The 26388-nt window shown below is 36.6% G+C and overlaps 1 protein-coding gene across 5 annotated transcripts in view; it reads left to right on the top strand.

The window, feature by feature from the left end:
* MAP4K5 (mitogen-activated protein kinase kinase kinase kinase 5) overlaps positions 1-26388 on the top strand; it is a 115349-nt gene that overhangs the window by 46582 nt on the left and 42379 nt on the right. For all 5 annotated transcript variants that reach the window (XR_004057227.1, XM_030930004.1, XM_030930003.1 and 2 more), the window contains exons 7-13: positions 4859-4906; positions 4996-5038; positions 11696-11768; positions 18190-18321; positions 20328-20390; positions 22825-22906; positions 24158-24274. Coding sequence is in view for 4 of the 5 variants with exons in the window: in XM_030930004.1 (XP_030785864.1) it covers positions 4859-4906; positions 4996-5038; positions 11696-11768; positions 18190-18321; positions 20328-20390; positions 22825-22906; positions 24158-24274 (558 nt within the window). In the remaining variant the exon portion in view is untranslated. The remainder of the gene's footprint in view (positions 1-4858; positions 4907-4995; positions 5039-11695; positions 11769-18189; positions 18322-20327; positions 20391-22824; positions 22907-24157; positions 24275-26388) is intronic.

The following is a 26388-nucleotide window of genomic DNA, read 5'->3' as shown; positions in this document are numbered from 1 at the left end:
GACATAGAAAGTAGAAGGATGGTTACCAGAGGCTGAGAAGGGATTTGATATGGTGGGGGGGGAAGTGGGGATGATTAATGGGTACCAAAAAAAAGAATGAGTGAATAAGTCCTAGTATTTGATAACACAACAGGGTGACTATAGTCAGTAATAACTGAATTTTATATTTTAATATAACAAAGAGTGTCATTGGATTGCTTGTAACTCAAAGGATAAATGTTTGAGGGGAGGCCGGGCGCGGTGGCTCAAGCCTGTAATCCCAGCACTTTGAGAGGCTGAGACGGGCGGATCACGAGGTCAGGAGATCGAGACCATCCTGGCTAACACGGTGAAACCCCGTCTCTACTAAAAAAATACAAAAAACTAGCCGGGCGAGGTGGCGGGCGCCTGTAGTCCCAGCTACTCCGGAGGCTGAGGCAGGAGAATGGCGTAAACCCGGGAGGTGGAGCTTGCAGTGAGCTGAGATCCAGCCACTGCACTCCAGCCTAGGCGACAGAGCGAGACTCCGTCTCAAAAAAAAAAAAAAAAAAAAATGTTTGAGGGGATGGATACCCCTTTCTCCATGATGTGCTTATTTCACATTGCCTGCCTGTACCAAATAAATACCCCATAAATATATACCTACTATTTACCCATAAAAAATACAGAAAAAATTTTTTTAATAAAAACCTAATATGAAGCTTAGGAAGGGAATACCTCCAAGATTATTTCCAATTTTAAAATTCTGTTGCCGGGCGCGGTGGCTCACGCCTGTAATCCCAGCACTTTGGGAGGCCGAGGCGGGCGGATCACGAGGTCAGGAGATCGAGACCACCCTGGCTAACACGGTGAAACCCCGTCTCTACTAAAAATACAAAAAATTAGCCGTTTGTGGTGGTGCGTGCCTGTAGTCCCAGCTACTCGGAGGCTGAGGCAGGAGAATGGCATGAACCCAGGAGGCGGGGCTTGCAGTGAGCCGAGATGGTGCCACTGCACTCCAGCCTGGGCAACAAAGCGAGACTCAGTCTCAAAAAAAAAAAAAAAAAAAAAAAAAAAAATTCTGTTATGCAGATAAACTTCCATATCTGGTCAAAATCGAGTAACAAGAAGTAGATTTACCATGCCACCCAAAACAATCAAATAAAGTAGGCAAAATATATGAAACAGTGATTTTCAAGAAACTGAACGTCAGGTAATGAAGGACAGTGAGGCCTGAAAAATAGGAAACAAATCAAGGAAGCCATATAATTGCCCCAGCTTATGGCCTTTGGAAAGTTTTCAGGCCACAGTATAGGGAGAAGGAACCCAGGTGGGGTTCCAAGCCAGTTAGAGTATTTAACGTAGAGTATTGGAGAGTACTTTGGAATATTGGAGTATTTTTGAAAATTCAAAAATATACAGCCCCAACAAAGTAAAATGCACAATGTTGGGAGTGTACTCAAAGATTACCAGACAAGCAAAGAAGCATAATAAAATGAAAATCAGTAAAACCAACCCACACTGACAGAGATGCTAGAATTAGCAGACAAAAACTTTAAAACAGTTATAATAACTGTTGAAGATGCTTAACAACTTGAGATATGGAAGGTATAAAAAAGGCCCAAGTCAGACTTCTAGAGATGAAAACCACAGTGTCTGATGGAGTTAGCAAAGGACGAAATTAATAGATGATTAAATATTGCAAAAAATGTATATTAGTTTGAATTTGCGGGCATAGAGATGGAAAATATTCAAAATGAAACATGGAAAGAAAAAAAAATTTTTTCTAAATGAAGAGTATCATTAAGCTGTAGGACAATTTCAAATGGCCTAATATGGATATAATTGGTGTCTTTGAAGGGACAACAGAAGAAAAAGGGACAAAAATTAGGAAAAAAAAAAAAAAAAGAAACAGAGAGACAAAGAGAAAAAAGGAAAACGAAAGAGAAAAGGGAGACAAACTGAAAAGGGGAGATGGCTGAAAATTGTCCATATTTGATGATAACTGTTAATATGAACCCACAGATCCAAAGTGCTCAACAAACCCTGAGCACAAAAAAAAAAAAAAAGAAAAAAAAACTATACTAAGACACATGAATCAAATTGCTTATTTGATTAGAACATCTTAGAAGCATTCAGAACAGGACTCGTGATATACAAAAGAACAAAGACAAGAAAGATTTATTGTTAGAAATAAGTGAGAAGACAGTGGAAAATCTTTAAAGTACTGGAAAGAAATTGTCAACCTAAAATTCTATTCCTCAAGAAAATCTCTTTCAAAAACAAAGACAAAATAGAGTTTTTCAGACTTATAAACACTGAAAGAACAAATCACCAGCAGACCCATCCTACAAGAAATGTTTAAGAAAGTCCAACATTATGCTCAAAGAAAATGCTCATTGGAGCATTTTGTATTTTCTATTTTCTGATTAGGGATGCATAACCAGTAAATATTCTGCAAGTACTAAAAAATCTGAAATCTGGAATATTTCTGGTCCCAAGCATTTTGGATAAGGGATATTCAGTCTGTACTTACAGGGAAATGTATAGCACTAAATAGAAACTCTCAAATTAATATCCTCAGCTTCCACCTAAGAAGCTGGAAAAAGATGAGCAAATATAATGCAAAGTAAGCAGAGAAAGGAAAAAAAAAAAAGATCAGATTAGAAATAAAAGAAATGGAAAGGAGAAAAATAGTAATAGAGAATATCAATGAAATAAAAATCTGATTCTTTGAGACGAGCAATAAAAATGATAAACATCTAGACAGATTGATCAGGGAAAAAAGTGAAAAGAGAAGAAACAAGTGGTCAGCATCAGAAATGAATGATGGGGTATCAAGACAGAATTTACAAATATTAGATAACAAGACAGTATTATGAACAGTATTATGCCAATAAAGCCTACAACTTAGATAAAATGGGCAGTTTCAACAAGAGATACAAACTACCAAAGCTCACTCAATTATGAGTAACCTGAATAATCCTATATGTATTCTCACAAAGAAAACTCCAAGCCAGGTGATGCCATACAGTCAATTCTACCAAACATACAAGAAAGAAATAATGCCAATCCTATATATACCTTTCTAGAAAATTGAAGAGTGAGGAATAACTCCCGAATTATTTTGAGTCAGCATTATTCTGACACCAAAATTAGACAACAATCTTATAAGAGAACAAAACTACAGACTAATGTTCTTCATAAACCTAGGTGTAAACATTAAATATAAAAGGTTTAGCAAAGGTAATCCAGTAATATATTTTAAAAGTTTTTTTTTTTTTTTTTTTTTTTTTTTTTTTTTTTTTTTTTTTTTTTTGAGATGGAGTCTCGCTCTGTCGCCCAGGCTGGAGTGCACTGGCCAGATCTCAGCTCACTGCAAGCTCCGCCTAAACAAGTGGAATTTATTTCAGAGTGCAGTGTTGGTTTAATATCCAAAAATCATTTTGTCTTAACAACTAAAAAAGAAAAACCACATTATCATCTAAATACGCACAGAAAGGACATTTAGCAAAATCCAGCAGTCATTCCTGATAAAAAATTCTGAACACGCTAGGAATAGAAAGGAACTTGGTCAACCTGATAAAGGGTACCTGTGAAAAACCTATGACTAAATCATACTTAATGGTAAAAGACGGGATGTTTATTCCTCCAAGCTCACTCAAACAGAGTGATGAAGTCTGCCTTTATTACTACTTTTCAACATTGTCCTAGAGGTTTCAGCCAGTGCAAAAAGAGAAAATAATGAAATAAAAGGCATCTGGATTAGAAAGTAGGAAGTACAACTCTCTTTATTCACATACCACATCATCATCTAAATAGAAAATGGAATAAAATCTATAAAGTAGCTACTAGAACTAATAAGTGAGGCTAGAAAGATTGTAGTATTCACTACCAATATACAAAAATCAATCAGATTTCTATATACTAGCAACGGACAATCAGAAGTTGAAATAATACAACATATAATAACATAAAGAATATGACATTCTTTGGGATAAATATGACAAAAGATGCATAAACTCCTGCATATAGAAAACTACAAAACTGCCAAGATAAATTAAAAACCCAAATAAATGGAGAACTATACCATGTTCACAGACCAGAAGACTCAATACTGTTAAGATGATAATTCTTCACAAATTGATCTACAGATTCAGTGCAACCCCAATCACAATTTGAGGAGGCTTTTTATTAAAGAAGTTGGCATGCTGATTCTGAAATTGCTGTGGAAATGCAAAATACCTAGAATAGTCAAACAACTTTGAAAACCTGATCTATAGTGCCAGAAAGCAGATCAGTGTTTGTGAGAGTTGTGGGGAAGAATGGGAAAATTATAAAGGAGCATCACATAAGGAAACTTTTAGGGGTAATGAATATGTTCGGTATCTTGATTGTGTTTAGTGAAATATTTCTGATGTTTATCAGAAAATAAATTAGAAATCTTTAGGCCGGGTGTGGTGGCTCACGCCTGTAATCCCAGCACTTTGGGAGGCCAAGGCGGGTGGATCACTTGAGGTCAGGAGTTCAAGACCAGTCTGGCCAATATGGTGAAACCCCACCTCTACTAATACAAACATTAGCCAGGCGTAGTGGTGCATGCCTGTAATCTCAGTCTCTTGGGAGGCTGAGGCAAGAGAATTGCTTGAACCCAGGAGATGGAGGCTGCAGTGAGCTGAAATCGCTGCCGCTGCACTGCAGCCTGGGCAGGAGAGTGAGACTGTGTGTCAAAAACGAAAACAAATCTTTAAAATACAGTAAACATTGATTCACTTACCTAGGTTTTTTCTCTCCAAAAAAGACAGTCTAGTTTTTCTTATTCGATAAGAATTTAGGAGTCACATTTACAGTTTTGCTGATACATTCTTTTCTTTTTTTTTTCTTTTTTTTTAACTTTTAGGGTCTTGCCTATTTGCATACTAAAGGCAAAATGCATAGAGATATCAAAGTAAGTTCATTTAATACATTCAAATTGCCAATTCTATTGGAAGAAATTTTATGATGCTAATTTAATAGTATTTGTGTTTTTTGTTCTAGGGTGCTAATATTTTATTGACAGACCATGGCGATGTAAAATTAGGTATGTTAAATTTTTATAAAATTTTATTTTATTTTATTTTTTTTATTATTTTATTTTATTTTTTTTTATTATACTTTAAGTTCTAGGGTACATGTGCATAACGTGCAGGTTTGTTACATATGTATACTTATGCCATGTTGGTGTGCTGCACCCATCAACTCGTCAGCACCCATCAATTCATCATTTATATCATGTATAACTCCCCAATGCAATCCCTCCCTCCTCCCCCCTCCCCCCTCCCCATGATAGGCCCCAGTGCGTGATGTTCCCCTTCCCGAGTCCAAGTGATCTCATTGTTCAGTTCCCACCTATGAGTGAGAACATGCGGTGTTTGGTTTTCTCTTCTTGTGATAGTTTGCTAAGAATGATGGTTTCCAGCTGCATCCATGTCCCTACAAAGGACGCAAACTCATCCTTTTTTATGGCTGCATAGTATTCCATGGTGTATATGTGCCACATTTTCTTAATCCAGTCTGTCACAGATGGACATTTGGGTTGATTCCAAGTCTTTGCTATTGTGAATAGTGCCGCAATAAACATACGTGTACATGTGTCTTTGTAGTAGAATAATTTATAATCCTTTGGGTATATACCCAGTAGTGGGATGGCTGGGTCATATGGTACATCTAGTTCTAGATCCTTGAGGAATTGCCATACTGTTTTCCATAATGGTTGAACTAGTTTACAATCCCACCAACAGTGTAAAAGTGTTCCTATTTCTCCACATCCTCTCCAACACCTGTTGTTTCCTGACTTCTTAATGATTGCCATTCTGACTGGTGTGAGATGGTATCTCATTGTGGTTTTGATTTGCATTTCTCTGATGGCGAGTGATGATGAGCATTTTTTCATGTGTCTGTTGGCTGTATGAATATCTTCTTTTGAGAAATGTCTGTTCATATCCTTTCCCCACTTTTTGATGGGGTTGTTTGTTTTTTTCTCGTATATTTGTTTGAGTTCTTTGTAGATTCTGGATATTAGCCCTTTGTCAGATGAGTAGGTTGCAAAAATTTTCTCCCATTCTGTAGGTTGCCTGTTCACTCTGATGGTAGTTTCTTTTGCTGTGCAAAAGCTCTTTAGTTTAATTAGATCCCATTTGTCAATTTTGGCTTTTGCTGCCGTTGCTTTTGGTGTTTTAGACATGAAGTCCTTGCCCATGCCTATGTCCTGAATGGTACTACCTAGATTTTCTTCTAGGGTTTTTATGGTATTAGGTCTAACATTTAAGTCTCTAATCCATCTTGAATTAATCTTCGTATAAGGGGTAAGGAAAGGATCCAGTTTCAGCTTTCTACTTATGGCTAGCCAATTTTCCCAGCACCATTTATTAAATAGGGAATCCTTTCCCCATTTCTTGTTTCTCTCAGGTTTGTCAAAGATCAGATGGCTGTAGATGTGCGGTATTATTTCTGAGGACTCTGTTCTGTTCCATTGGTCTATATCTCTGTTTTGGTACCAGTACCATGCTGTTTTGGTTACTGTAGCCTTGTAGTATAGTTTGAAGTCAGGTAGCGTGACGCCTCCAGCTTTGTCCTTTTGACTTAGGATTGTCTTGGCAATGCGGGCTCTTTTTTGGTTCCATATGAACTTTAAAGCAGTTTTTTCCAATTCTGTGAAGAAACTCATTGGTAGCTTGATGGGGATGGCATTGAATCTATAAATAACCTTGGGGAGTATGGCCATTTTCACGATATTGATTCTTCCTATCCATGAGCATGGTATGTTCTTCCATTTGTTTGTGTCCTCTTTTATTTCACTGAGCAGTGGTTTGTAGTTCTCCTTGAAGAGGTCCTTTACATCCCTTGTAAGCTGGATTCCTAGGTATTTTATTCTCTTTGAAGCAATTGTGAATGGAAGTTCATTCCTGATTTGGCTCTCTGCTTGTCTGTTACTGGTGTATAAGAATGCTTGTGATTTTTGCACATTAATTTTGTATCCTGAGACTTTGCTGAAGTTGCTTATCAGCTTAAGGAGATTTTGGGCTGAGACGATGGGGTTTTCTAAATATACAATCATGTCATCTGCAAACAGGGACAATTTGACTTCTTCTTTTCCTAACTGGATACCCTTGATTTCTTTCTCTTGCCTGATTGCCCTAGCCAGAACTTCCAACACTATGTTGAATAGGAGTGGTGAGAGAGGGCATCCCTGTCTTGTGCCAGTTTTCAAAGGGAATTTTTCCAGTTTTTGCCCATTCAGTATGATATTAGCTGTGGGTTTGTCATAAATAGCTCTTATTATTTTGAGGTACGTTCCATCAATACCGAATTTATTGAGCGTTTTTAGCATGAAGGGCTGTTGAATTTTGTCAAAAGCCTTTTCTGCATCTATTGAGACAATCATGTGGTTCTTGTCTTTGGTTCTGTTTATATGCTGGATTACGTTTATTGATTTGCGAATGTTGAACCAGCCTTGCATCCCAGGGATGAAGCCCACTTGATCATGGTGGATAAGCTTTTTGATGTGCTGCTGAATCCGGTTTGCCAGTATTTTATTGAGAATTTTTGCATCAATGTTCATCAGGGATATTGGTCTAAAATTCTCTTTTTTTGTTGTGTCTCTGCCAGGCTTTGGTATCAGGATGATGTTGGCCTCATAAAATGAGTTAGGGAGGATTCCCTCTTTTTCTATTGATTGGAATAGTTTCAGAAGGAATGGTACCAGCTCCTCCTTGTACCTCTGGTAAAATTCAGCTGTGAATCCATCTGGTCCTGGACTTTTTTTGGTGGGTAGGCTATTAATTGTTGCCTCAATTTCAGAGCCTGCTATTGGTCTATTCAGGGATTCAACTTCTTCCTGGTTTAGCCTTGGGAGAGTGTAAGTGTCCAGGAAATTATCCATTTCTTCTAGATTTTCTAGTTGATTTGCGTAGAGGCGTTTATAGTATTCTCTGATGGTAGTTTGTATTTCTGTGGGGTCAGTGGTGATATCCCCTTTATCATTTTTTATTGCATCTATTTGATTCCTCTCTCTTTTCTTCTTTATTAGCCTTGCTAGCGGTCTGTCAATTTTGTTGATCTTTTCAAAAAACCAACTCCTGGATTCATTGATTTTTTGGAGGGTTTTCTGTGTCTCTATCTTCTTCAGTTCGGCTCTGATCTTAGTTATTTCTTGCCTTCTGCTAGCTTTTGAATGTGATTGCTCTTGCCTCTCTAGTTCTTTTAATTGTGATGTTAGAGTGTCAATTTTAGATCTTTCCTGCTTTCTCTTGTGGGCATTTAGTGCTATAAATTTCCCTCTACACACTGCTTTAAATGTGTCCCAGAGATTCTGGTATGTTGTATCTTTGTTCTCATTGGTTTCAAAGAACATCTTTATTTCCGCTTTCATTTCGTTATGTACCCAGTAGTCATTCAGGAGCAGGTTGTTCAGTTTCCATGTAGTTGAGCGGTTTTGATTGAGTTTCTTAGTCCTGAGTTCTAGTTTGATTGCACTGTGGTCTGAGAGACAGTTTGTTATAATTTCTGTTCTTTTACATTTGCTGAGGAGTGCTTTACTTCCAATTATGTGGTCAATTTTGGAATAAGTGCGATGTGGTGCTGAGAAGAATGTATATTCTGTTGATTTGGGGTGGAGAGTTCTATAGATGTCTATTAGGTCCGCTTGGTGCAGAGATGAGTTCAATTCCTGGATATCCTTGTTAACTTTCTGTCTCGTTGATCTGTCTAATGTTGACAGCGGAGTGTTGAAGTCTCCCATTATTATTGTATGGGAGTCTAAGTCTCTTTGTAAGTCTCTAAGGACTTGCTTTATGAATCTGGGTGCTCCTGTATTGGGTGCATATATATTTAGGAGAGTTAGCTCTTCCTGTTGAATTGATCCCTTTACCATTATGTAATGGCCTTCTTTGTCTCTTTTGATCTTTGATGGTTTAAAGTCTGTTTTATCAGAGACTAGGATTGCAACCCCTGCTTTTTTTTGTTCTCCATTTGCTTGGTAGATCTTCCTCCATCCCTTTATTTTGAGCCTATGTATGTCTCCGCATGTGAGATGGGTCTCCTGAATACAGCAGACTGATGGGTCTTGACTCTTTATCCAGTTTGCCAGTCTGTGTCTTTTAATTGGAGCATTTAGTCCATTAACATTTAAGGTTAATATTGTTATGTGTGAACTTGATCCTGCCATTATGATATTAACTGGTTATTTTGCTCGTTAGTTGATGCAGTTTCTTCCTAGCCTCGATGGTCTTTACATTTTGGCATGTTTTTGCGATGGCTGGTACCGGTTGTTCCTTTCCATGTTTAGGGCTTCCTTCAGGGTCTCTTGTAAGGCAGGCCTGGTGGTGACAAAATCTCTAAGCATTTGCTTATCTGTAAAGGATTTTATTTCTCCTTCACTTATGAAACTTAGTTTGGCTGGATATGAAATTCTGGGTTGAAAATTCTTTTCTTTAAGAACGTTGAGTATTGGCCCCCACTCTCTTCTGGCTTGTAGAGTTTCTGCCGAGAGATCTGCTGTTAGTCTGATGGGCTTCCCTTTGTGGGTAACCCGACCTTTCTCTCTGGCTGCCCTTAAGATTTTTTCCTTCATTTCAACTTTGGTGAATCTGGCAATTATGTGTCTTGGAGTTGCTCTTCTGGAGGAGTATCTTTGTGGCGTTCTCTGTATTTCCTGAATTTGAATGTTGGCCTGCCCTACTAGGTTGGGGAAGTTCTCCTGGATGATATCCTGAAGAGTGTTTTCCAGCTTGGTTCCATTTTCCCCCTCACTTTCAGGCACCCCAATCAGACGTAGATTTGGTCTTTTTACGTAATCCCATACTTCTTGCAGGCTTTGCTCATTTCTTTTTCTTCTTTTTTCTTTTGGTTTCTCTTCTCGCTTCATTTCATTCATTTGATCTTCAGTCGCTGATACTCTTTCTTCCAGTTGATCGAGTCGGTTACTGAAGCTTGTGCATTTGTCACGTATTTCTCGTGTCATGGTTTTCATCTCTGTCATTTCGTTTATGATCTTCTCTGCATTAATGAGTCTAGCTGTCAATTCTTCCACTCTTTTTTCAAGATTTTTAGTTTCTTTGCGCTGGGTACGTAATTCCTCCTTTAGCTCTGATAAGTTTGATGGACTGAAGCCTTCTTCTCTCCTCTCGTCCAAGTCATTCTCTGACCAGCTTTGATCCGTTGCTGGCGATGGGCTGCGCTCCTTTGCAGGGGGAGATGCACTCTTATTTTTTGAATTTCCAGCTTTTCTGCCCTGCTTCTTCCCCATCTTTGTGGTTTTATCTGTCTCTGGTCTTTGATGGTGGTGACGTACTGATGGGGTTTTGGTATAGGTGTCCTTCCTGTTTGATAGTTTTCCTTCTGACAGTCAGAAGGACTGTCTGTTGGTCTGTTGGAGATTGCTTGAGGTCCACTCCAGACCCTGTTTGCCTGGGTATCAGCAGCAGAGGTTGCCGAAGATAGAATATTGCTGAACAGCGAGTGTACCTGTCTGATTCTTCCTTTGGAAGTTTCCTCTCAGGGGTGTACTCCACCCTGTGAGGTGTGGGGTGTCAGACTGCCCCTAGTGGGGGATTTCTCCCAGCTAGGCTACTCAGGGGTCAGGGACACACCTGAGCAGGCAGTCTGTCCGTTCTCAGATCTCAACCTCCGCGTTGGGAGATCCGCGGCTCTCCCCAAAGCTGTCAGAGTCGTTCGCGTCTGCACCGGCTCCCGCTACTTCCCCTGTTGGTCTTCAGCTGTGCGCTGTCCCCAGAGGTGGAGACTACAGAGACAGGCAGGCTTCCTTGAGCTGCTGTGAGCTCCCATTTTTATAAAATTTTAAATGAGAATTAACGTTATACACTTTTCATTTTCATATCAAGAGTCGCAATAATGTTTAACTTTTGATCCAGTAATTTTACTCCCAAAACTCATTTTAAGGAAATTAAACCTAAAGATGGAAAATCCATATTCACTGAAGCATGAACCATAATATTACTTATGGTAGAAAAAAATGCAAACATAAGTCTAGCAATAGAAAAACTGTTAAACTGTGATAAATGTATTCAATCATTGATATCTATGAATGTGTAAGAGTAAAATCTGGTGTGTTAAATGACAAAAATGAACTGTATATTTATTTAGTATTTTACAACCACGTGTTTCTGTGTGTTATTTTGTTTGTTTTGAAAGAGATGGTCTCTGTCATGCAGACTGGAGTACTGTGACTCAGTCATAGCTCACTGTATACTTGGACTCCTGGCCTCAGGCGATCCTCCCACCTAATCCCAAGTAGCAGGGATTATAATACAATCATGTTTAACTACAACAGTTAAAAAGTTTATATATAGAAAAAATGACTGTAAAAAAAATAGTACCAGAATGCTATCCTTGTTATATTAGGATAAAAGGAATTTAGGTGTATGTTTTTCCCATGTGTTTTATTTTTTGTGCTTTTTTTTCTCTTTTTCCCAAATTAACTTCATTGTGTGTATAACAAAAATATTTTTTGTTAACTTCATTCTTAATAAAGTACATTTTCATTCTAATAAAGTGCCAATAAATTTTTTTTAATAAGTGTGTTGTGAACTAAGCAAGAAGAGATTTCAGTATTCAATTTATGCACATTTTTCTAACATTAATATTTGAATTATTAATACTGCCATGCCTAAGGGTGAAAGTAAAAGTGTTATTTGATGTATTGTAAAGAACTAAAATTTTCTGGTTTTTTCCTCACCAGCTGACTTTGGTGTGGCTGCAAAAATAACAGCTACCATTGCAAAACGAAAATCTTTCATTGGCACCCCTTATTGGTAAGACATTACTGTGATTGAATTTGATCCATTTTCATTTCTTCATGGTTTAGTGATCGACCTCGATACTTGATAATAGAAGTGATTATTAAAAGTAGGGAGATTTGCATACTCCTTGATACTGTCATAAGTTCTGGTTGGGTTAGGGAACTTTGATGCTCATATTCATGGTTCAGCCTTCCCTCTGTTGAAGTGTTAATAGTTTTCACTATCCGTTTCATTTTATATTGAGAGGACTCTTAAGTATGAAATTTTCAAAAGATTTGCCTCCTGTAATTTTCTTACCCTTTTTTCTAGCGTTGATTCTGTTTTAATCTAGGACTTTTCCACTTTATTTTATTTTAAGTTCCAGGGTACATGTGCAGAATGTCCAGGTTTGTTACATAGGTAAACATGTGCCATGATGGGTTTGCTGCACCTATTGACCCATCACCTAAGTTTAATCTAGGATTCTTCTTCCTGGTTGTTAAAACTCTTACATCCTACCTACTATTAGTCTTACCAGCCACCCCACTCTTAGTGCATTCCACTGATTACTGACAAAATAATCTTTCTAAAACACTGCTTTCATTATTGACAGATGATAGAAATAAAAAGCCTCATAACAAAACCTTAATATTTAAAATAGTGAATGTTATAAAGGTGACATTTGCAGTTTGTGTGAAAGGTTGGATTCTTTTCTTTTTTTTATTTTCTTCTTTTTTTTCTGAGACGGGGTTTCGTTCTGTCACCCTGGCTGGAGTGTGGTGTCTGTCACAATCACAGCTCACTGCATCATTGATCTCCCAGAGCCAGATGATCCTCCCATTTCAGCCCCCGAAAGAGCTGAGACTACAGGCATGCAACATCACAGCCAGCTAATTTTTTGTAATTTTTTTTGTAGAGACAGGGTTTCATCTAAAACTCCTGGGCTGGTCTAAAACTCCTGGTCTAAAACTTAAGTGATCCACCTCCCAAAGTGCTGAGACTACAGGCTTGAGCCACTGTGCTTGGCCAATTTGGATTCTTTAATGTGCAGTGTTTGGATAATTTATTATTTGAAAATAAATTTAAGTAGCTCTGTACCTCATACCTGATGTCAAAAAATGGTATGTGCAAATAGTTAAGTATAAAAGTGAAACCAAAAGAGCCATCAGTAACTATCTGCTCTAAGAGCTGAGGAAGCCTTTCTAGCCATAAAGCATAAAACCTGAAAAGGAAATGCTGATAGATTTAACTGCATGAAAATTTAAAACTTATGTATATCCACCGGCTTAAACAAAATTAAAAGGCAAGTAAAAAAACAGGAAATATTGTCTAAAATATGCCAAACTAGGTTTAATATTTTTAATATATAAGTTCTTTTAAGTCGATAAAAAGAATGTCTCATTAGAAGCAGTTAGTAAAATAATACATATTAGGTATCATAAAGTATGATAATGGATCACAAGAAGTTACAGATTTTTTTTTTTTCTAATACCAACTCTATTAGCCAGAAAAGTGGCATAGACTTATTTGTGTCAAAAGAGAGTACTTTTTCCATAAAAAAGAAAGGTAGAATATATCTAATAGGTGAGGGGTAACCAAAACTTTTCACATGAGGCCGGTAAGAAAATCCCCAAAATTAACAAAGACTCAGTTTCCAATGACACATTAATCACAGACCAATTAAAAAGCTACATAAAAATCTTACCTACATATTAGAAATACATTTTTAATTCATCCATACATAGATCCAACAACCTTTTAGAAAAATAAAGAAAAATTTTTATTAACTGACAAGAAAACACTACATATTGAATTCACTTAACTGTCATTTAAAGGGTGTCTACAGAATTCTCACCTCAATATTTTCATGGAAAATAAGTGGAAATCAATAGTCCAGAGATCCTCATTAAGAATGAGCCACTGATAAACACAATATATTTATAATTTGTATAACATTTCATTCATGTGCATGTTTTGAGCATTAGTCAATGTTTAATTTGCATCAGGCTTTCTAAATTAAATTTGTAAGATTTCTTTTCAATAGGCATTCTCAGATGACTTTTGAAATAATTATTAAAATGGAAACTTACCTGTTTTGCCAAGTACTAGGATTTAGATGAAGAATACATTCTTGTAAGATTCATCTCCAGTGTGCACATATCATGTGTCTTTGAATGTACCTGAGAGAAACAAAGGCATCCCCACATTCCATATGTTTACAGGGTTTTTCAGAAATGACTTCTTTCATGTCTTCAACTAGAACTGGAAACACTGAGGACATTACCACATTGTTTACGTGCATATTTTCCCCCGAATATGAGTTTTTTATATTTTCAAAGGGAAGTGGCAAAAATACATGCCTTCCCATATTCTTTACATTCATAGGTTTTTCTTCAGTATGAGTTTTTTTATGTGTTCAAAGGGAACTAGAACATGCAAAGGCTTTACAACATTTCTCATATACATATGGTTTTTCTCCAGTATAATTTTTTTCATGTTTTCAAAGATAGCTCAGATAATTGAATGTCTTCCCACATCCCTTACATTCCCAGGATTTCTGTGAAGTATACGTTATTTCATGTTTTACGTACAGAACTGGAATATCTGAAGGCTTTATTGCATGTCTTACAATCATAGAGTTTCTCTCCAGTATGAATTCTGTCATGTGTTTCAAGGTAATTGAAATGATTAAAGGCTTTACCACATTTTTTTTTTTTACCTTTTTTTTTTTTTTTTTTTTGAGACGGAGTCTCACTGTTGCCCGGGCTGGAATGCAGTAGCCAGATCGCAGCTCACTGCAAGCTCCGCCTTCCGGGTCCAGGCCATTCTCCTGCCTCAGCCTCCTGCGTAGCTGGAACTACAGGCGCCCGCCACCTCGCCCGGCTAGTGTTTTGTATTTTTCAGTAGAGACGGGGTTTCACTGTGTTACCCAGGATGGTCTCGATCTCCTGACCTCGTGATCCGCCCGTCTCGGCCTCCCAAAGTGCTGGGATTACAGGCTTGAGCCACCGCACCCGGCCTTTTTTTACCTTCTTAGAGTTTCTCTCCAGTATGAGGTTTTTCATGGGTTCGAAGGGAACTAAAATGTCTGAAGGTTTTACCACATTTTTCATATTCATAAAGTTTACCACCAGTATGAGTTCTCTCATGTGTTTGAAGGCAACTGAAAGGACTGGAGGATTTACCACATTTTTGACATTCATAGGGTTTCTGTCCAGTATGAGCTCTTTCATGTCTTCTAGGGGAACTATATTGATTGAAGGCTTTACCACATTTTTTATAGTCACAGAATTTCTCTCTAGTTATGTGTTCTTTCATGTCTTCACATGGAGCAGAAATGACTGAGACTTTACCACATTTCTTACATGTATAGGGTTTCTGTCTAGTAGTATTTCTTTCATGTTTCTGAAGGGAGCTAGAAAGAATAACTCCCTTACCATATTTCTTACATGTAAAAGATTTTTCACCAGTATGAGCCCTTTGAAAGCAACTAAGACAACTTAATTATTTCACATATTCCATACGTTCATAGGGTCTCTCTCCAGTATGAGCACTTTTGTGGTTATGAAGATAACTGGAATATCCAAAGGCTTTATCACATTTCTGACATTTATGAGATTTTGCTCCACTATGAGTTCTTTTATGTTTTTGAAAAGAACTGCAGAATCTCAAGGCTTTACCAGATTTCTTCCATTCATGGGGTTTTTCTCCAATGTGAATTACTTCATGTCTTTGAAGTAAATAGGGAAATGTAAATGTTTTCTCATGTTTCTTACACTAAGTAATGGCCTACAGGTCATGGCTAGGGGCATGCAACCCCTACAGACTTCTTTGTTCCTTCTTTGCTCTCAGTGCTTCACTTGACTAACCTAAAAATATATATATTCTGAATAATGTTTCCCTTGATGAACAAGTTAAATGACTTTTTTCTATCAAATTGGAAAATGTTTGGAATTATGGGCATACTTATTATCACTAAATATTTGGCAGTGAGAGTAGAAATTGGTAGAATGGGGGTTGGGAGGGAGAGCATCAGGAAGAATAGCTCGTGGATGCTGGGCTTAATATTAATACCAACGTGATGGGTTAATCTGTGCAGCAAACCACCAAGGCACACATTTACCTGTGTAAAAAACCTGCACATCCTGCACAATTACCCTGGAACTTAAAAGTTGAAGAAAAAAAAAAAGAAATTGGTAGAACAATTTTGAAGCATAATTTGATGGTAATGTTTACCAGTAACTTTAAGCAATGTTTATCTTCTTTATTCTCAGTAATTCCACATCTAGTAATTTATTAGAGAGGCATACAGATTTATATATGATAAGCTTTATCACACTATTTTAGTGATAAAACTTGAGGGAAAATAATATACAACAGGAATTAGTTAAGGGAATTACATTTATTCAGTTCAGTGGAATAATATGCTGCTGCTCATGATATGTTGTTAATTTTAAAAAGCAAGACTCCAAGTAGTATATGCAATATGATTCCATTTTATAAAAGGGGTGTGTGTGTGTGTGTGTGTGTGTATAAAAATCATGGATGAAAATATGTGAAACAGGAACTCTTTTTGAGTGGGATCATGCTTAACTTGTTTTCTTCCATATTTTTTCATATATTCCAAATTCTTTTCAGTCAACACATATCACTTTAACAGAAAAAAAGCCTCAATAAGTATCAGTTAAATAAAAGTTAAATGAAGATATAAGTGAGTTAGATAACCTATAGGATTTCCTTCGTCACATCAGAGTCCCTCACTGTCTATGACTGTCCTTTTTGTGAATACTCTTCTAGTCTAAATTGTCTATTTTTTGTACCCTGACTGTATCAGGTGAAATACTACTGCTTTAGCTTTCTTTACTGCTTCCCTAAGTTACCCTTTTTCTGTGTTTATCTTAAGGTCTCCCCATTCTTAAGAGGGCCACGCTTCTACCTTTCTATACCTATGGCCAACTGATTGAATACAGTTTCCCCCTGAGCCAGGAAGTGCAGTAGTCGTAGTCAACTTGACATTCTGGTTAGCCACCACCACTAACTGATTCCAGTGGATAGAGGAGATGAATCCTGTTTGCTTTCTCTGGGCTCCACCTCAGCCTCTTTCCTCTGTGAAACTTGCCTTCAGTTATCTTGCTCCATAGTAATTGTTTACTTCTCCTTACTCCTATATCTATTATTATGTATGTAGCACTTGCATATAGTACACATCTACATGTTCACATTTTTAGTATACATACTTTATATCCTAACCACACTTAATTTGAGAGACAGTGTGTTAATATAACTTTTTGTAGCCTAAGTACATATAAAAGCAACTTGTCCCTTATGGATATTTAATTCAAATTAATTGAAGTTAAGTTAGTAAACATTTGAAAAGATAAAAGAATATTTCCCCTGAACAGTATTATCTATACTTTATAACTTCAGATGCCTTCTACAGTACTGATTCCCAAACATATAACTCCACCTTCAGTCTTTTGTATATTCAGCAGTTGTTCAATAATAGCTCTATTTCAATATCCACAAGCATTTCCTCCTCAGGTCTATATCTTAAGTTAACCCCTTTCATTCTGTTCCCTTTGCTACTGCTTTTGAAAAGTTCTTGGGGGTTTTTTTCCCTTGTATATTTGAAACAGACTTCTAACATATCTGCCTGACTGGTTTCACCTGATTTCACACTATCCTTCATCTTGCCATGAAGTTTTAGATTGTTTGCCCTTGTAATTAAATCTTTCACTGGGTCCCATCATTTTCATGATAAAGTCTAACCTTTTTTGTATAATCAGTAGATGATTTATAATCTAGCCTCTACTTCTGAGGTTTCTTTTCCAAATACTTTCTAGACTTTCTCAAACCAGGTGTTACTTCCTGTCCATTACAGACTTATTTGTAAAATAAGATAAAAATGAATGTATGCATTTGGACAAGCATAAATGCTTACTCTCCATTTCTGTATTTACTACAGACTGGTAGCCAGCAATGTATGGCCCCTTATCAGTTTGCAGGTGATACATTGAGCACTGTCCTGTCAGCTTTCCTGGTCTCCCTAAATTTGTACTCGTTTCCTCTCACTGAAATGTCCAGGCTCCCCACCTTACTTAGAAGTCTCACCTCCTTTGGGAACTTTTCTTTGACCTTCACAAGGGATTTAAGTATTCTTTTTCTTTTTGCATGTTATATAACAAGATTCACAAAAACAGAAACTAAACTAAAACAAGGTTTTTTCCTTAGAACATAAACATTCAGAGGAGGGCATTCAAGATTCTTAATTAGTTTTAAAAGTGTGTGTGTGTGTGAAATAGAGATTTAAGCCTTTACTTAGTAATGTTTCTTCTTTCCTGGTAAACACCTCTCAGCCTCCTTCCCTCCAACAAGCCTAGTGATTATAATGGGAAGTAACAGATTCAGATCAATATTTAACAACAAAAATGTTGTATTCATTGATTCCTTCTAGGATGGCCCCAGAAGTTGCAGCAGTAGAGAAGAATGGTGGCTACAACCAACTCTGTGATATCTGGGCAGTAGGAATAACAGCAATTGAACTTGGAGAACTTCAACCGCCTATGTTTGATCTCCACCCAATGAGGTGTTCTCATTATTTATAATTATCCAGTTATTGATCAAGTCTATGGGGAAGTGAAATGCTGATAACTCAGCATCAAGCTCATTTTTAAGAATGAAAAATAGTAAAGGTCTTGTAAGGGATTTAGGGATAATCTCATCCAAAACCTATTGTGGGCTAGTCCGAAGATTCATCTCAATTCATTTTTCACAATTACAGGTCAAGCTCCTTGTTCTGCTCTTCTTCTCCTTCTCACTACTGTACTTGACTAGTCTTTAAAATAAATAAATAAAACCTGTCTTGTATTGCTGCTCCTAAAACAACATAAGAGTAAATTGTCCATACTGTTTGAAGCTTTTCCATAAAACAAATTTCCTTTAATAATCACACTAGGATATGACAGTTAACATTATTTTAAGACTTTTTGAGACTTCCTGTTCATTCTTTTATCAATTCATCTTTTTTTTTTTTTTGTCCTATGTGGAATTATAAGTAAATGATAGAATGCAGGTGAAACTTTTCTAGTTATATTTGATTTTGTTTCTTTTTATTTTGTCCAGGAATAGTGAAGAGGTATCTGTGCTGAATATAATTATCATTTACATTCTAGGATGTATTGTCTCAGAAAAAAATATTTGAGGGCTTCTGAAAAGTTTTTTGATACTTTGAAGGAAAAGATAGATTAGGCTAAAATTGACACTTTAAAAGTAAATGATATGAAGCTAAAAAAAAAATTAACAGAATGGTGAAAGTGTTTTGCTAACATAATCGGCAACTGATTAATATATACTATATAAGGAAATAATTCAAAGACTACAAGCAAAAGATAGATTAAGGTTTATGAGCAAGTACCAGATATGGGAATCTGTTTGACCTCATAAGCAGCTAAAGATAATACATGTTAAAAGATACCTACTTTTAGCTAGAATGCTGATACGTACAGACCTTTTGGAAAATACTTTGATGTTATTTGTTAAGGACAATACAAATGTTTCAGTGATTCCACTGTTTAGGGGATTATACTTCAGAAATAATCTAAGAAAATGCTAAGAATTATGCATTTCAGGATAACAAGAGAAAAAATCTAAATATGTAGTAGTTGGTCAATTGCTAATCTAATTATTTAACAGTTAAGGGTAGCCGTTACATATATATGAACCAAAGCAAAATGGAAAATTGATTATTAGTGAAAAAAATTATAAATACTAATGTAAATACAATGTAATTGGTAAGCATTTAGATAAAGACTAAAAACATTAGAAACATTTTTTTTAAAGATTAGAAAATTTTAAATAATGGTGGGAATATAGATTTTTTAAAATTTTTCCTTTGAATCATTTAATTTTTAAAAAGGAAAAATGTATTTGTTATACTAAAAAAGAATAAGGAATTTGCTTAGAAACCTGGGATTTTTGTAGGAAATGCTGAAATAGAGCATTTTAGAACTACTTCTTAAATCCTCTATCATACTACCCCCATAGCCCACAAGAAAATGGGTCACACGTGAGTTTATAGACAAAGTTCTCTTGTAGATTGGTTTATGTATTTAATATACCAAGAGAATATGGGAAACCATTGTCCAAAAAAGGAAAACAATCAGGAAATGGATATAATTTGCCTGTACATCCAAAATAAATATGGAGGCCAGTCTTTGGTTAAATATGCAACCTAATGTTAGGGGAACGTGTCATCTCTATGTATTAGATAATTATATACAATTATATAGACATGTGCTTAAGATATAATACAGGTTACATATGTAACAGTATAGTAAGAAAATGCTTTTCCAGTATTTGATAGGTTTGCTTTGTGAATAAGGGCTTGTTGGAAATTTTAAAATCTTCCCTGTAGTCAAGAGAAATTTTTTGTAGGCTTATAAAATATTAAAAATTTAATTTCTATATCCCATAGTAGTTTTTATCATTGCCCACTTATGTGGTAGTCTTGTATAAATTCATTACAGAGTATTCATTCTAATTGTTAGATGTAGTAAGTTTGATATTGTTCTTTAACTGTAATTTTTATTTCAGGGCTCTCTTCTTAATGTCAAAAAGTAATTTTCAGCCTCCAAAACTAAAGGACAAAACAAAATGGTGAGTTAAAGAATATATAGTTTTATAGAATTTTATAATCAAAAGAGTATAGATTCAGTTCCCATATTTTATAGATGATTAAACAGAAGTCCATAGACATTAAGCAGTTTTCTCAAAGCTACACAGCTGATTTGCTTGCAGACTTATGGCAAGGATCTAGATTTATTTTCTGGTATTTCTTTTTTTTTTTTTTTTCTTTGAGACAGGATTTTGCTGTGTTATCCAGGCTGTAGTGTAGTGTCATGATCATAGCTCACTGTAACCTCAAACTCCTGGGCTCAAGAGATCCTCCCTCCTTTGCCTCCTGAGTAGCGGGGACTATAGGATGTGCCACCACACCTGGCTAAGTTTTGTTTGTTTGTTGTAGAGACAGGGTCTCACTATGTTGCCCAGGCTGGTCTCAAATTCCTGTCCTCAAGGGATCCTCCCACTTCAGCCTCCAAAAGTACTAGGATTACAGGTGTGAGCTACTGTGCCCAGCCCAGTGTTTCTTTCTTTCTTTTTTTTTTGGAGACAGTGTCTCTATCGCCAGGCTGTAGTACAGTGGCGCAATCTCGGCTCAATGCAACCTCTGCCTCCTGGGTTCAAGCGATTCTCCTGTCTCCGACTCCCAAGTAGCTGGGACTGTAGGCACATGCCACCACACCCAGCTAATTTTTGTATTTTTAGTAGAGATGGGTTTTCACCATGTTGACCAGGATGGTCTCGATCTCTTGACCCCGTAATCCACCCACCTCAGCCTCCCAAAGTGCTGGGATTACAGGTATGGGCCACCTCACCCGGCCCAGTGTTCTTTATAATCCAATATTCTCATAAAATTCAATACTTAGCTCTTTGGCAGATTGGGTGAGAAGTGTGGTGAGGAAAGAATTAGAAGTGAATACGTGAAGATTTTGAAGAATCATCTATTTTTGCCCTGTATTCCTTTACTTCCATTAATTTCACATTGACTTTCATGGAAGGTGATATGAAAAGGGTTCCCAGATACCACGACACTTAAAATCAATCTCTGATGGTTTTTCCCTCTCTTCCTTCTGTAATACTCAAAAAGATTATTACTTATTTTCATCTTGATCTCTTCTTTCTCTTACAAAGTAAAGCAGTTTACCTATCTTTATAGTCCAAAAGGATGTCATCAATTGGTTAATACAAATTAAAGATTGTTTTTCTGGTAATATCTTCCCCATACATTTAATAAAAGAAGCCGTGCAAGTAAGTTTCTGAATTCTTAAATTCTGAAATTCTTTATCTAGATTACATGGATCTTTGAGGATCTGTGAGCCCCCAAAATTCTGTATATATATCCATTTTTCTGAGAAGACAGTCCATAGCTTATTTCAGCTTATTTCTAAGAGGCCCCTCCCCACAAACAGGTTCTCAACCACTGCTTTATGTTTCAGTAGTCTGTCTTAGCATAGTTTTATTTAGGACTCAAGCCATTCTGGGGATGATGACAGGAAAGAACGGCAAATCACACTGTGTAGAGAAAGGAGTTTATGTTCTGCTACTAACAGTATTGACACTGGGTCCTTCCTATTCCCTGTTGCCCTAAGTTCCTAGACATCTGGAACTGAATGGTTTTATGGCAGAAATGACTGATATTCATTCAGGAATGAATGTTTGCTATAAATGCTAAATTCACAGTTAGATTTCAGAGCAGTTGTTACCATTGGAGAATCTTTGCCAGTCCCGATACTGTCTGACTCCATGTTATCTCTGTCACAAGCCATCAAATGTGATGTAGTGATTTGATTTCTCTGCAGAGAACTGCTGTGTGGTTGTTGTCATTGCTGATAACTATGGTTATTTCATCCCTTTAGTTCTTGTCCATTCTCTCCAGTGGAATCTTGGCAATGGCAGAAATACCTTTTTGTGTCATTTATCAATAATCAAAATGTGATACCTTTAATTTATGTCTTCTCTCTTTCCCCACTTCATCAGTGAAGGTGGCCAAAAACCCTTCTGGTTGCTAAAATTGCCCCCTCCTCTTTGCCTTTTTCTCTAAGAAATTAATTAGCCTCTTTGGGATTTAAATAGTCTCTTATATTACCCCGTGCCTACCTTTTGTGCCATCCAACTCTTTTGGTATAGCACAACATTTACATACTAGGTAAATTATGCAATGAGAAGAGGACATTTTGACTCCTAAGTAGTACCTAGAAAAGAAGGTCATATATAAATGACACAGCCTATCCATTTCTGATTGTTAGTATAATTTTTGTGGTTGTATATTACTGTTCTATTACTTAATCGTATTTTATTTAAAAGATAAAACTGACACAGATGTTTCCAGAGAATATATTATACTTTAACTAAGTGACTCAATAAAAAAAACATGGTGTTTTAGACTTACTAACTGTTCCTAAGTTAATGTTATTTACTAACACCAAAATGTAGTAGTGAAATATTTTTGTACATCTCTTTTTATTTGAAGGTCATCAACATTCCATAATTTTGTCAAAATAGCACTAACCAAAAACCCAAAAAAAAGACCAACTGCTGAAAGACTTCTGACTGTAAGTCATTGAAATTACAAGGGGATTTCCTATAGTCATAAATTAGACATATCAGTAGAACAAAAGTATTTAGGTTTTTAATGTAAAAGTGTTAGCAATCTCTTACAGCAGGGGTCAGCAAACTTTCTGTTTTTTTTTTTTGGAAACACGGTCTCACTCTGTCGCCCAGACTGGAGTGCAGTGACACGATCTCAGCTCACTGCAACCTCTGCCCCAGCTACCCGGTATCAAACTGTTCTCCTGCCTCAGCCTCCCGAGTAGCTGGGATTACAGGCACGTGCCACTACCACCTGGCTTATTTTTGTGTTTTTAGTAGAGACAGGGTTTCACCATGTTGGCCAAGCTAGTCTTGAACTCCTGACCTCACGTGATCCACCCGCCTCAGTCTCCCAAAGTGCTGGGATTACAGGCATGAGCCACCATGCCCAGCCAGCAAATTTTCTATAGGCAGTTCACATAGTAAATATTTTAAACTTTGTGGGCCATACAGCCTCTGCCACAACTACTGAGTTCTGCCATTATAGCCCAGAAGCAGCCATAAACAGTGTACACATGTGGGTATAGTTTTAATACTCAATAAAACTATTTACAGAAAGAGGTGGTCAGTGCACTAGATTTTCCCCATGGGCTGTAGTTTGCTCACCCCTGCCTTAGAGAAAACTAAAATGTTGCCCTTAGCTAAAATGAATTACTTTTCTTGGCTTCTAATATGAATTTATAGAATACTCTGCATGTGTATGTGTATAAAACACTTTTATATTAGAAATAGTCAATGATTACAACAACCTAAGAAAGCTTTACTGAAATGCCATTATTCAATTATATACGTCTTTGTACATTAACATAATTTTACAGAATTAAATGTATGCAAATATAAGATATACATGCTTTTTTCTTATTGTGGTTATGGACCATACCACAGTATTCATTTGCATCCGTATAGTGATATGAGTAATGAATGTCATTGATATAGCCATATCTAATCTATATAATTTTAGAACTTAATATAGATTAGATAACTTTACAAAAAGAAATTACTTTCTAAATTTACCCTACAAAGGCTCTTCAGTTTTGTATAATTTGTAACTATGGATTCTCTGATGAGTATTTTTACTAATACAGTTTATTTATAATAGTAGACTCCCATATACTTGTCTCTGCCAGTTACCGAATGAAAAAATGAAGATAGCATTTTCTTTAAACCATAGATGTAAAGGCATGCTCATGAAATTTCATTTTGTTTTCTTTTAGCACACTTTTGTTGCGCAGCCAGGTCTCTCTAGAGCCCTAGCAGTTGAACTGTTAGACAAAGTGAACAATCCAGATAACCATGCACATTACACTGAAGCAGATGATGATGACTTTGAGGTAAGGAAGTGTTTGCAGTCTCATTGTTGAAAACAAATGTTTTATAAGGACTTAAAGTTTGCTTTTTTTCTTTGTTTTCTGAGTCCATCTTTTCGCTTAGTTAAAACAGGCTTAGCTACAGAGATTAATAGTGTAAACTACACTTTTCCTGCACATAATTATCAGTGATACTTTTTTTATCCTAGTTCTCTTCAGAAGTAACACTATCTCTTTTTATGTTCTTAGTTTGGTTAGCCTGAAGTTTTGGTAGCTGAGATTGAAATCAGGTGTCCCTCTGCAGAAATGCAGAGGTGCTTTCCCTTTTGGTGATTGCCCTTCTCTCTAGACCTCAGCTTCTGTAGTGAGTTTGATCTTTCTATGGGATATATATAAAGAACATCTGTTTCCAAGGAAATAAAGGTTTTAAGAGCCTTGCTTTCAAGTAAGGGAAAAAAAGCATAGCCACAACACATATACGTATTATTTTTCCTGAAAAAGACTTCTTAGAAATCCAGCTGCTCATTTTTGTAGTTGAATTTGTATTAACAGAATACAAATAATTTTCAAGAATGAAGCTGAGGTTCCTGTTGGAAAATGTTATCCTTTTCAGTATTTCAAAACTATTATTTCTTATATAATTAGTTGTAGGGCTATTCATAACTATGCTTGCCTTCTGTGAAAACATTATAAAATTATTTTTAATGTATTTTCTTTTTTCTTTTTTTTTTTTTTGAGATGGAGTTTCGCTCTGTTACCAGGTTGGAGTGCAGTAGTGCAGTGTCGGCTCACTGCAGCCTCTGCCTCCTGGGTTCAATTGATTCTTCTGCCTCAGCCTCCTGAGTAGCTGGGACTGCAGGCTCCTGCCACCACATTCGGCTAAGTTTTGTATTTTTAGTAGAGACAGGGTTTCACCATGTTGGCCAGGATGGTCTCGATCTCTTGACATCATGATCCACCCACCTCAGCCTCCCAAAGTGTTGGGATTACAGGTGTGAGCCACCGTGCCTGGCGCGTAATGTATTTTCTATGACCAACACAACTTGTCAGGAAATCAGGAATGAGAAACTTCCTCTTCATTAACAGGTGTCTACTTATGACTGTATATAGCACAACTATATTTTTTCACCAGTCTCTTTCTCTCCTTGTGTTCCTTCTTCTCCTTTTATGATTCCATTTTTTTTCTAAGTTTTTCTGAATCTGTCTCTTCATGTCCTTTTTAGCCTTTATTTCCCTTATATCTCTACCTTCACTAAAGGGGAATTTTCTATTTCCTGTTCTTCAGTTTTAAATTATTTCCTATAAATATCATACTATGGGCCAGACACGCCTGTAATCCCAGCACTTTGGGAGGCCAAGATGGGCAGGTCACTTGAGGTTAGGAGTTCAAGACCAGCTGGCCAACGTGGTGAAACCCTATCTCTACTTGAAAAAAATACAAAACTTAGCTGGGTGTGGTGGCAGGCACCTGTAGTCCCAGCTACTTGGGAGGCTGAGGCAGGAGGAGCTTTTCAACCCAGGAGGCAGAGATTGCAGTGAGCTGAAATTGTTTCATTGCACTCCAGCCCGGGCAACAGAGTGAGACTTTTGTCTTTAAATAAATAAATAAATATTATAGTAACTACTAGCACTCATTGGGTACTCAGTGTGTGCCAAGTATTAGGCCAAATAATTTCTATGTTAACTCATCTAATATCAAAACAGTCCTTTGTAGTAGGTACCATTAATGTCCCTGTTTTATAAATGAAACGAGGGACAAAAAATGGAAGTAATTTGCCCAGCATCATATGGCAAATAGGAAATGGAACCAGGATTTAGATCCAGGCAAACTCCAGAGCCTACTCTCTTAGTTAATACACCATCATATCTATGTATGTATTTAATAGAAATAGTCATTAAACAATCTTTAAACTCCAATCTATATTTCCCCGTTGCCTGGTATATAGCATAATCCTGTCATGTTCTGAGTACCCAGTGCATATTTAGTTGAATGTTAAATGAACTTGAAGTAGAAATATTAAATAAACCAGCCATACATAAAATTGTTTTCTACTTGAACCATTGTTTGCAACTTGGGATTAATAAGTATTTTAATTGTTTAAAGGTCCATTGTTTAAAGAAAGTAAAGTTATTCTTGC

This window comes from Rhinopithecus roxellana, chromosome 5 (genome assembly GCF_007565055.1).
Source record: "Rhinopithecus roxellana isolate Shanxi Qingling chromosome 5, ASM756505v1, whole genome shotgun sequence".
NCBI lineage: Eukaryota > Metazoa > Chordata > Mammalia > Primates > Cercopithecidae > Rhinopithecus > Rhinopithecus roxellana.
The sequence above is the reverse complement of the archived record's forward strand: the minus strand, read 5'-3'. Positions and strand labels throughout refer to the sequence as shown.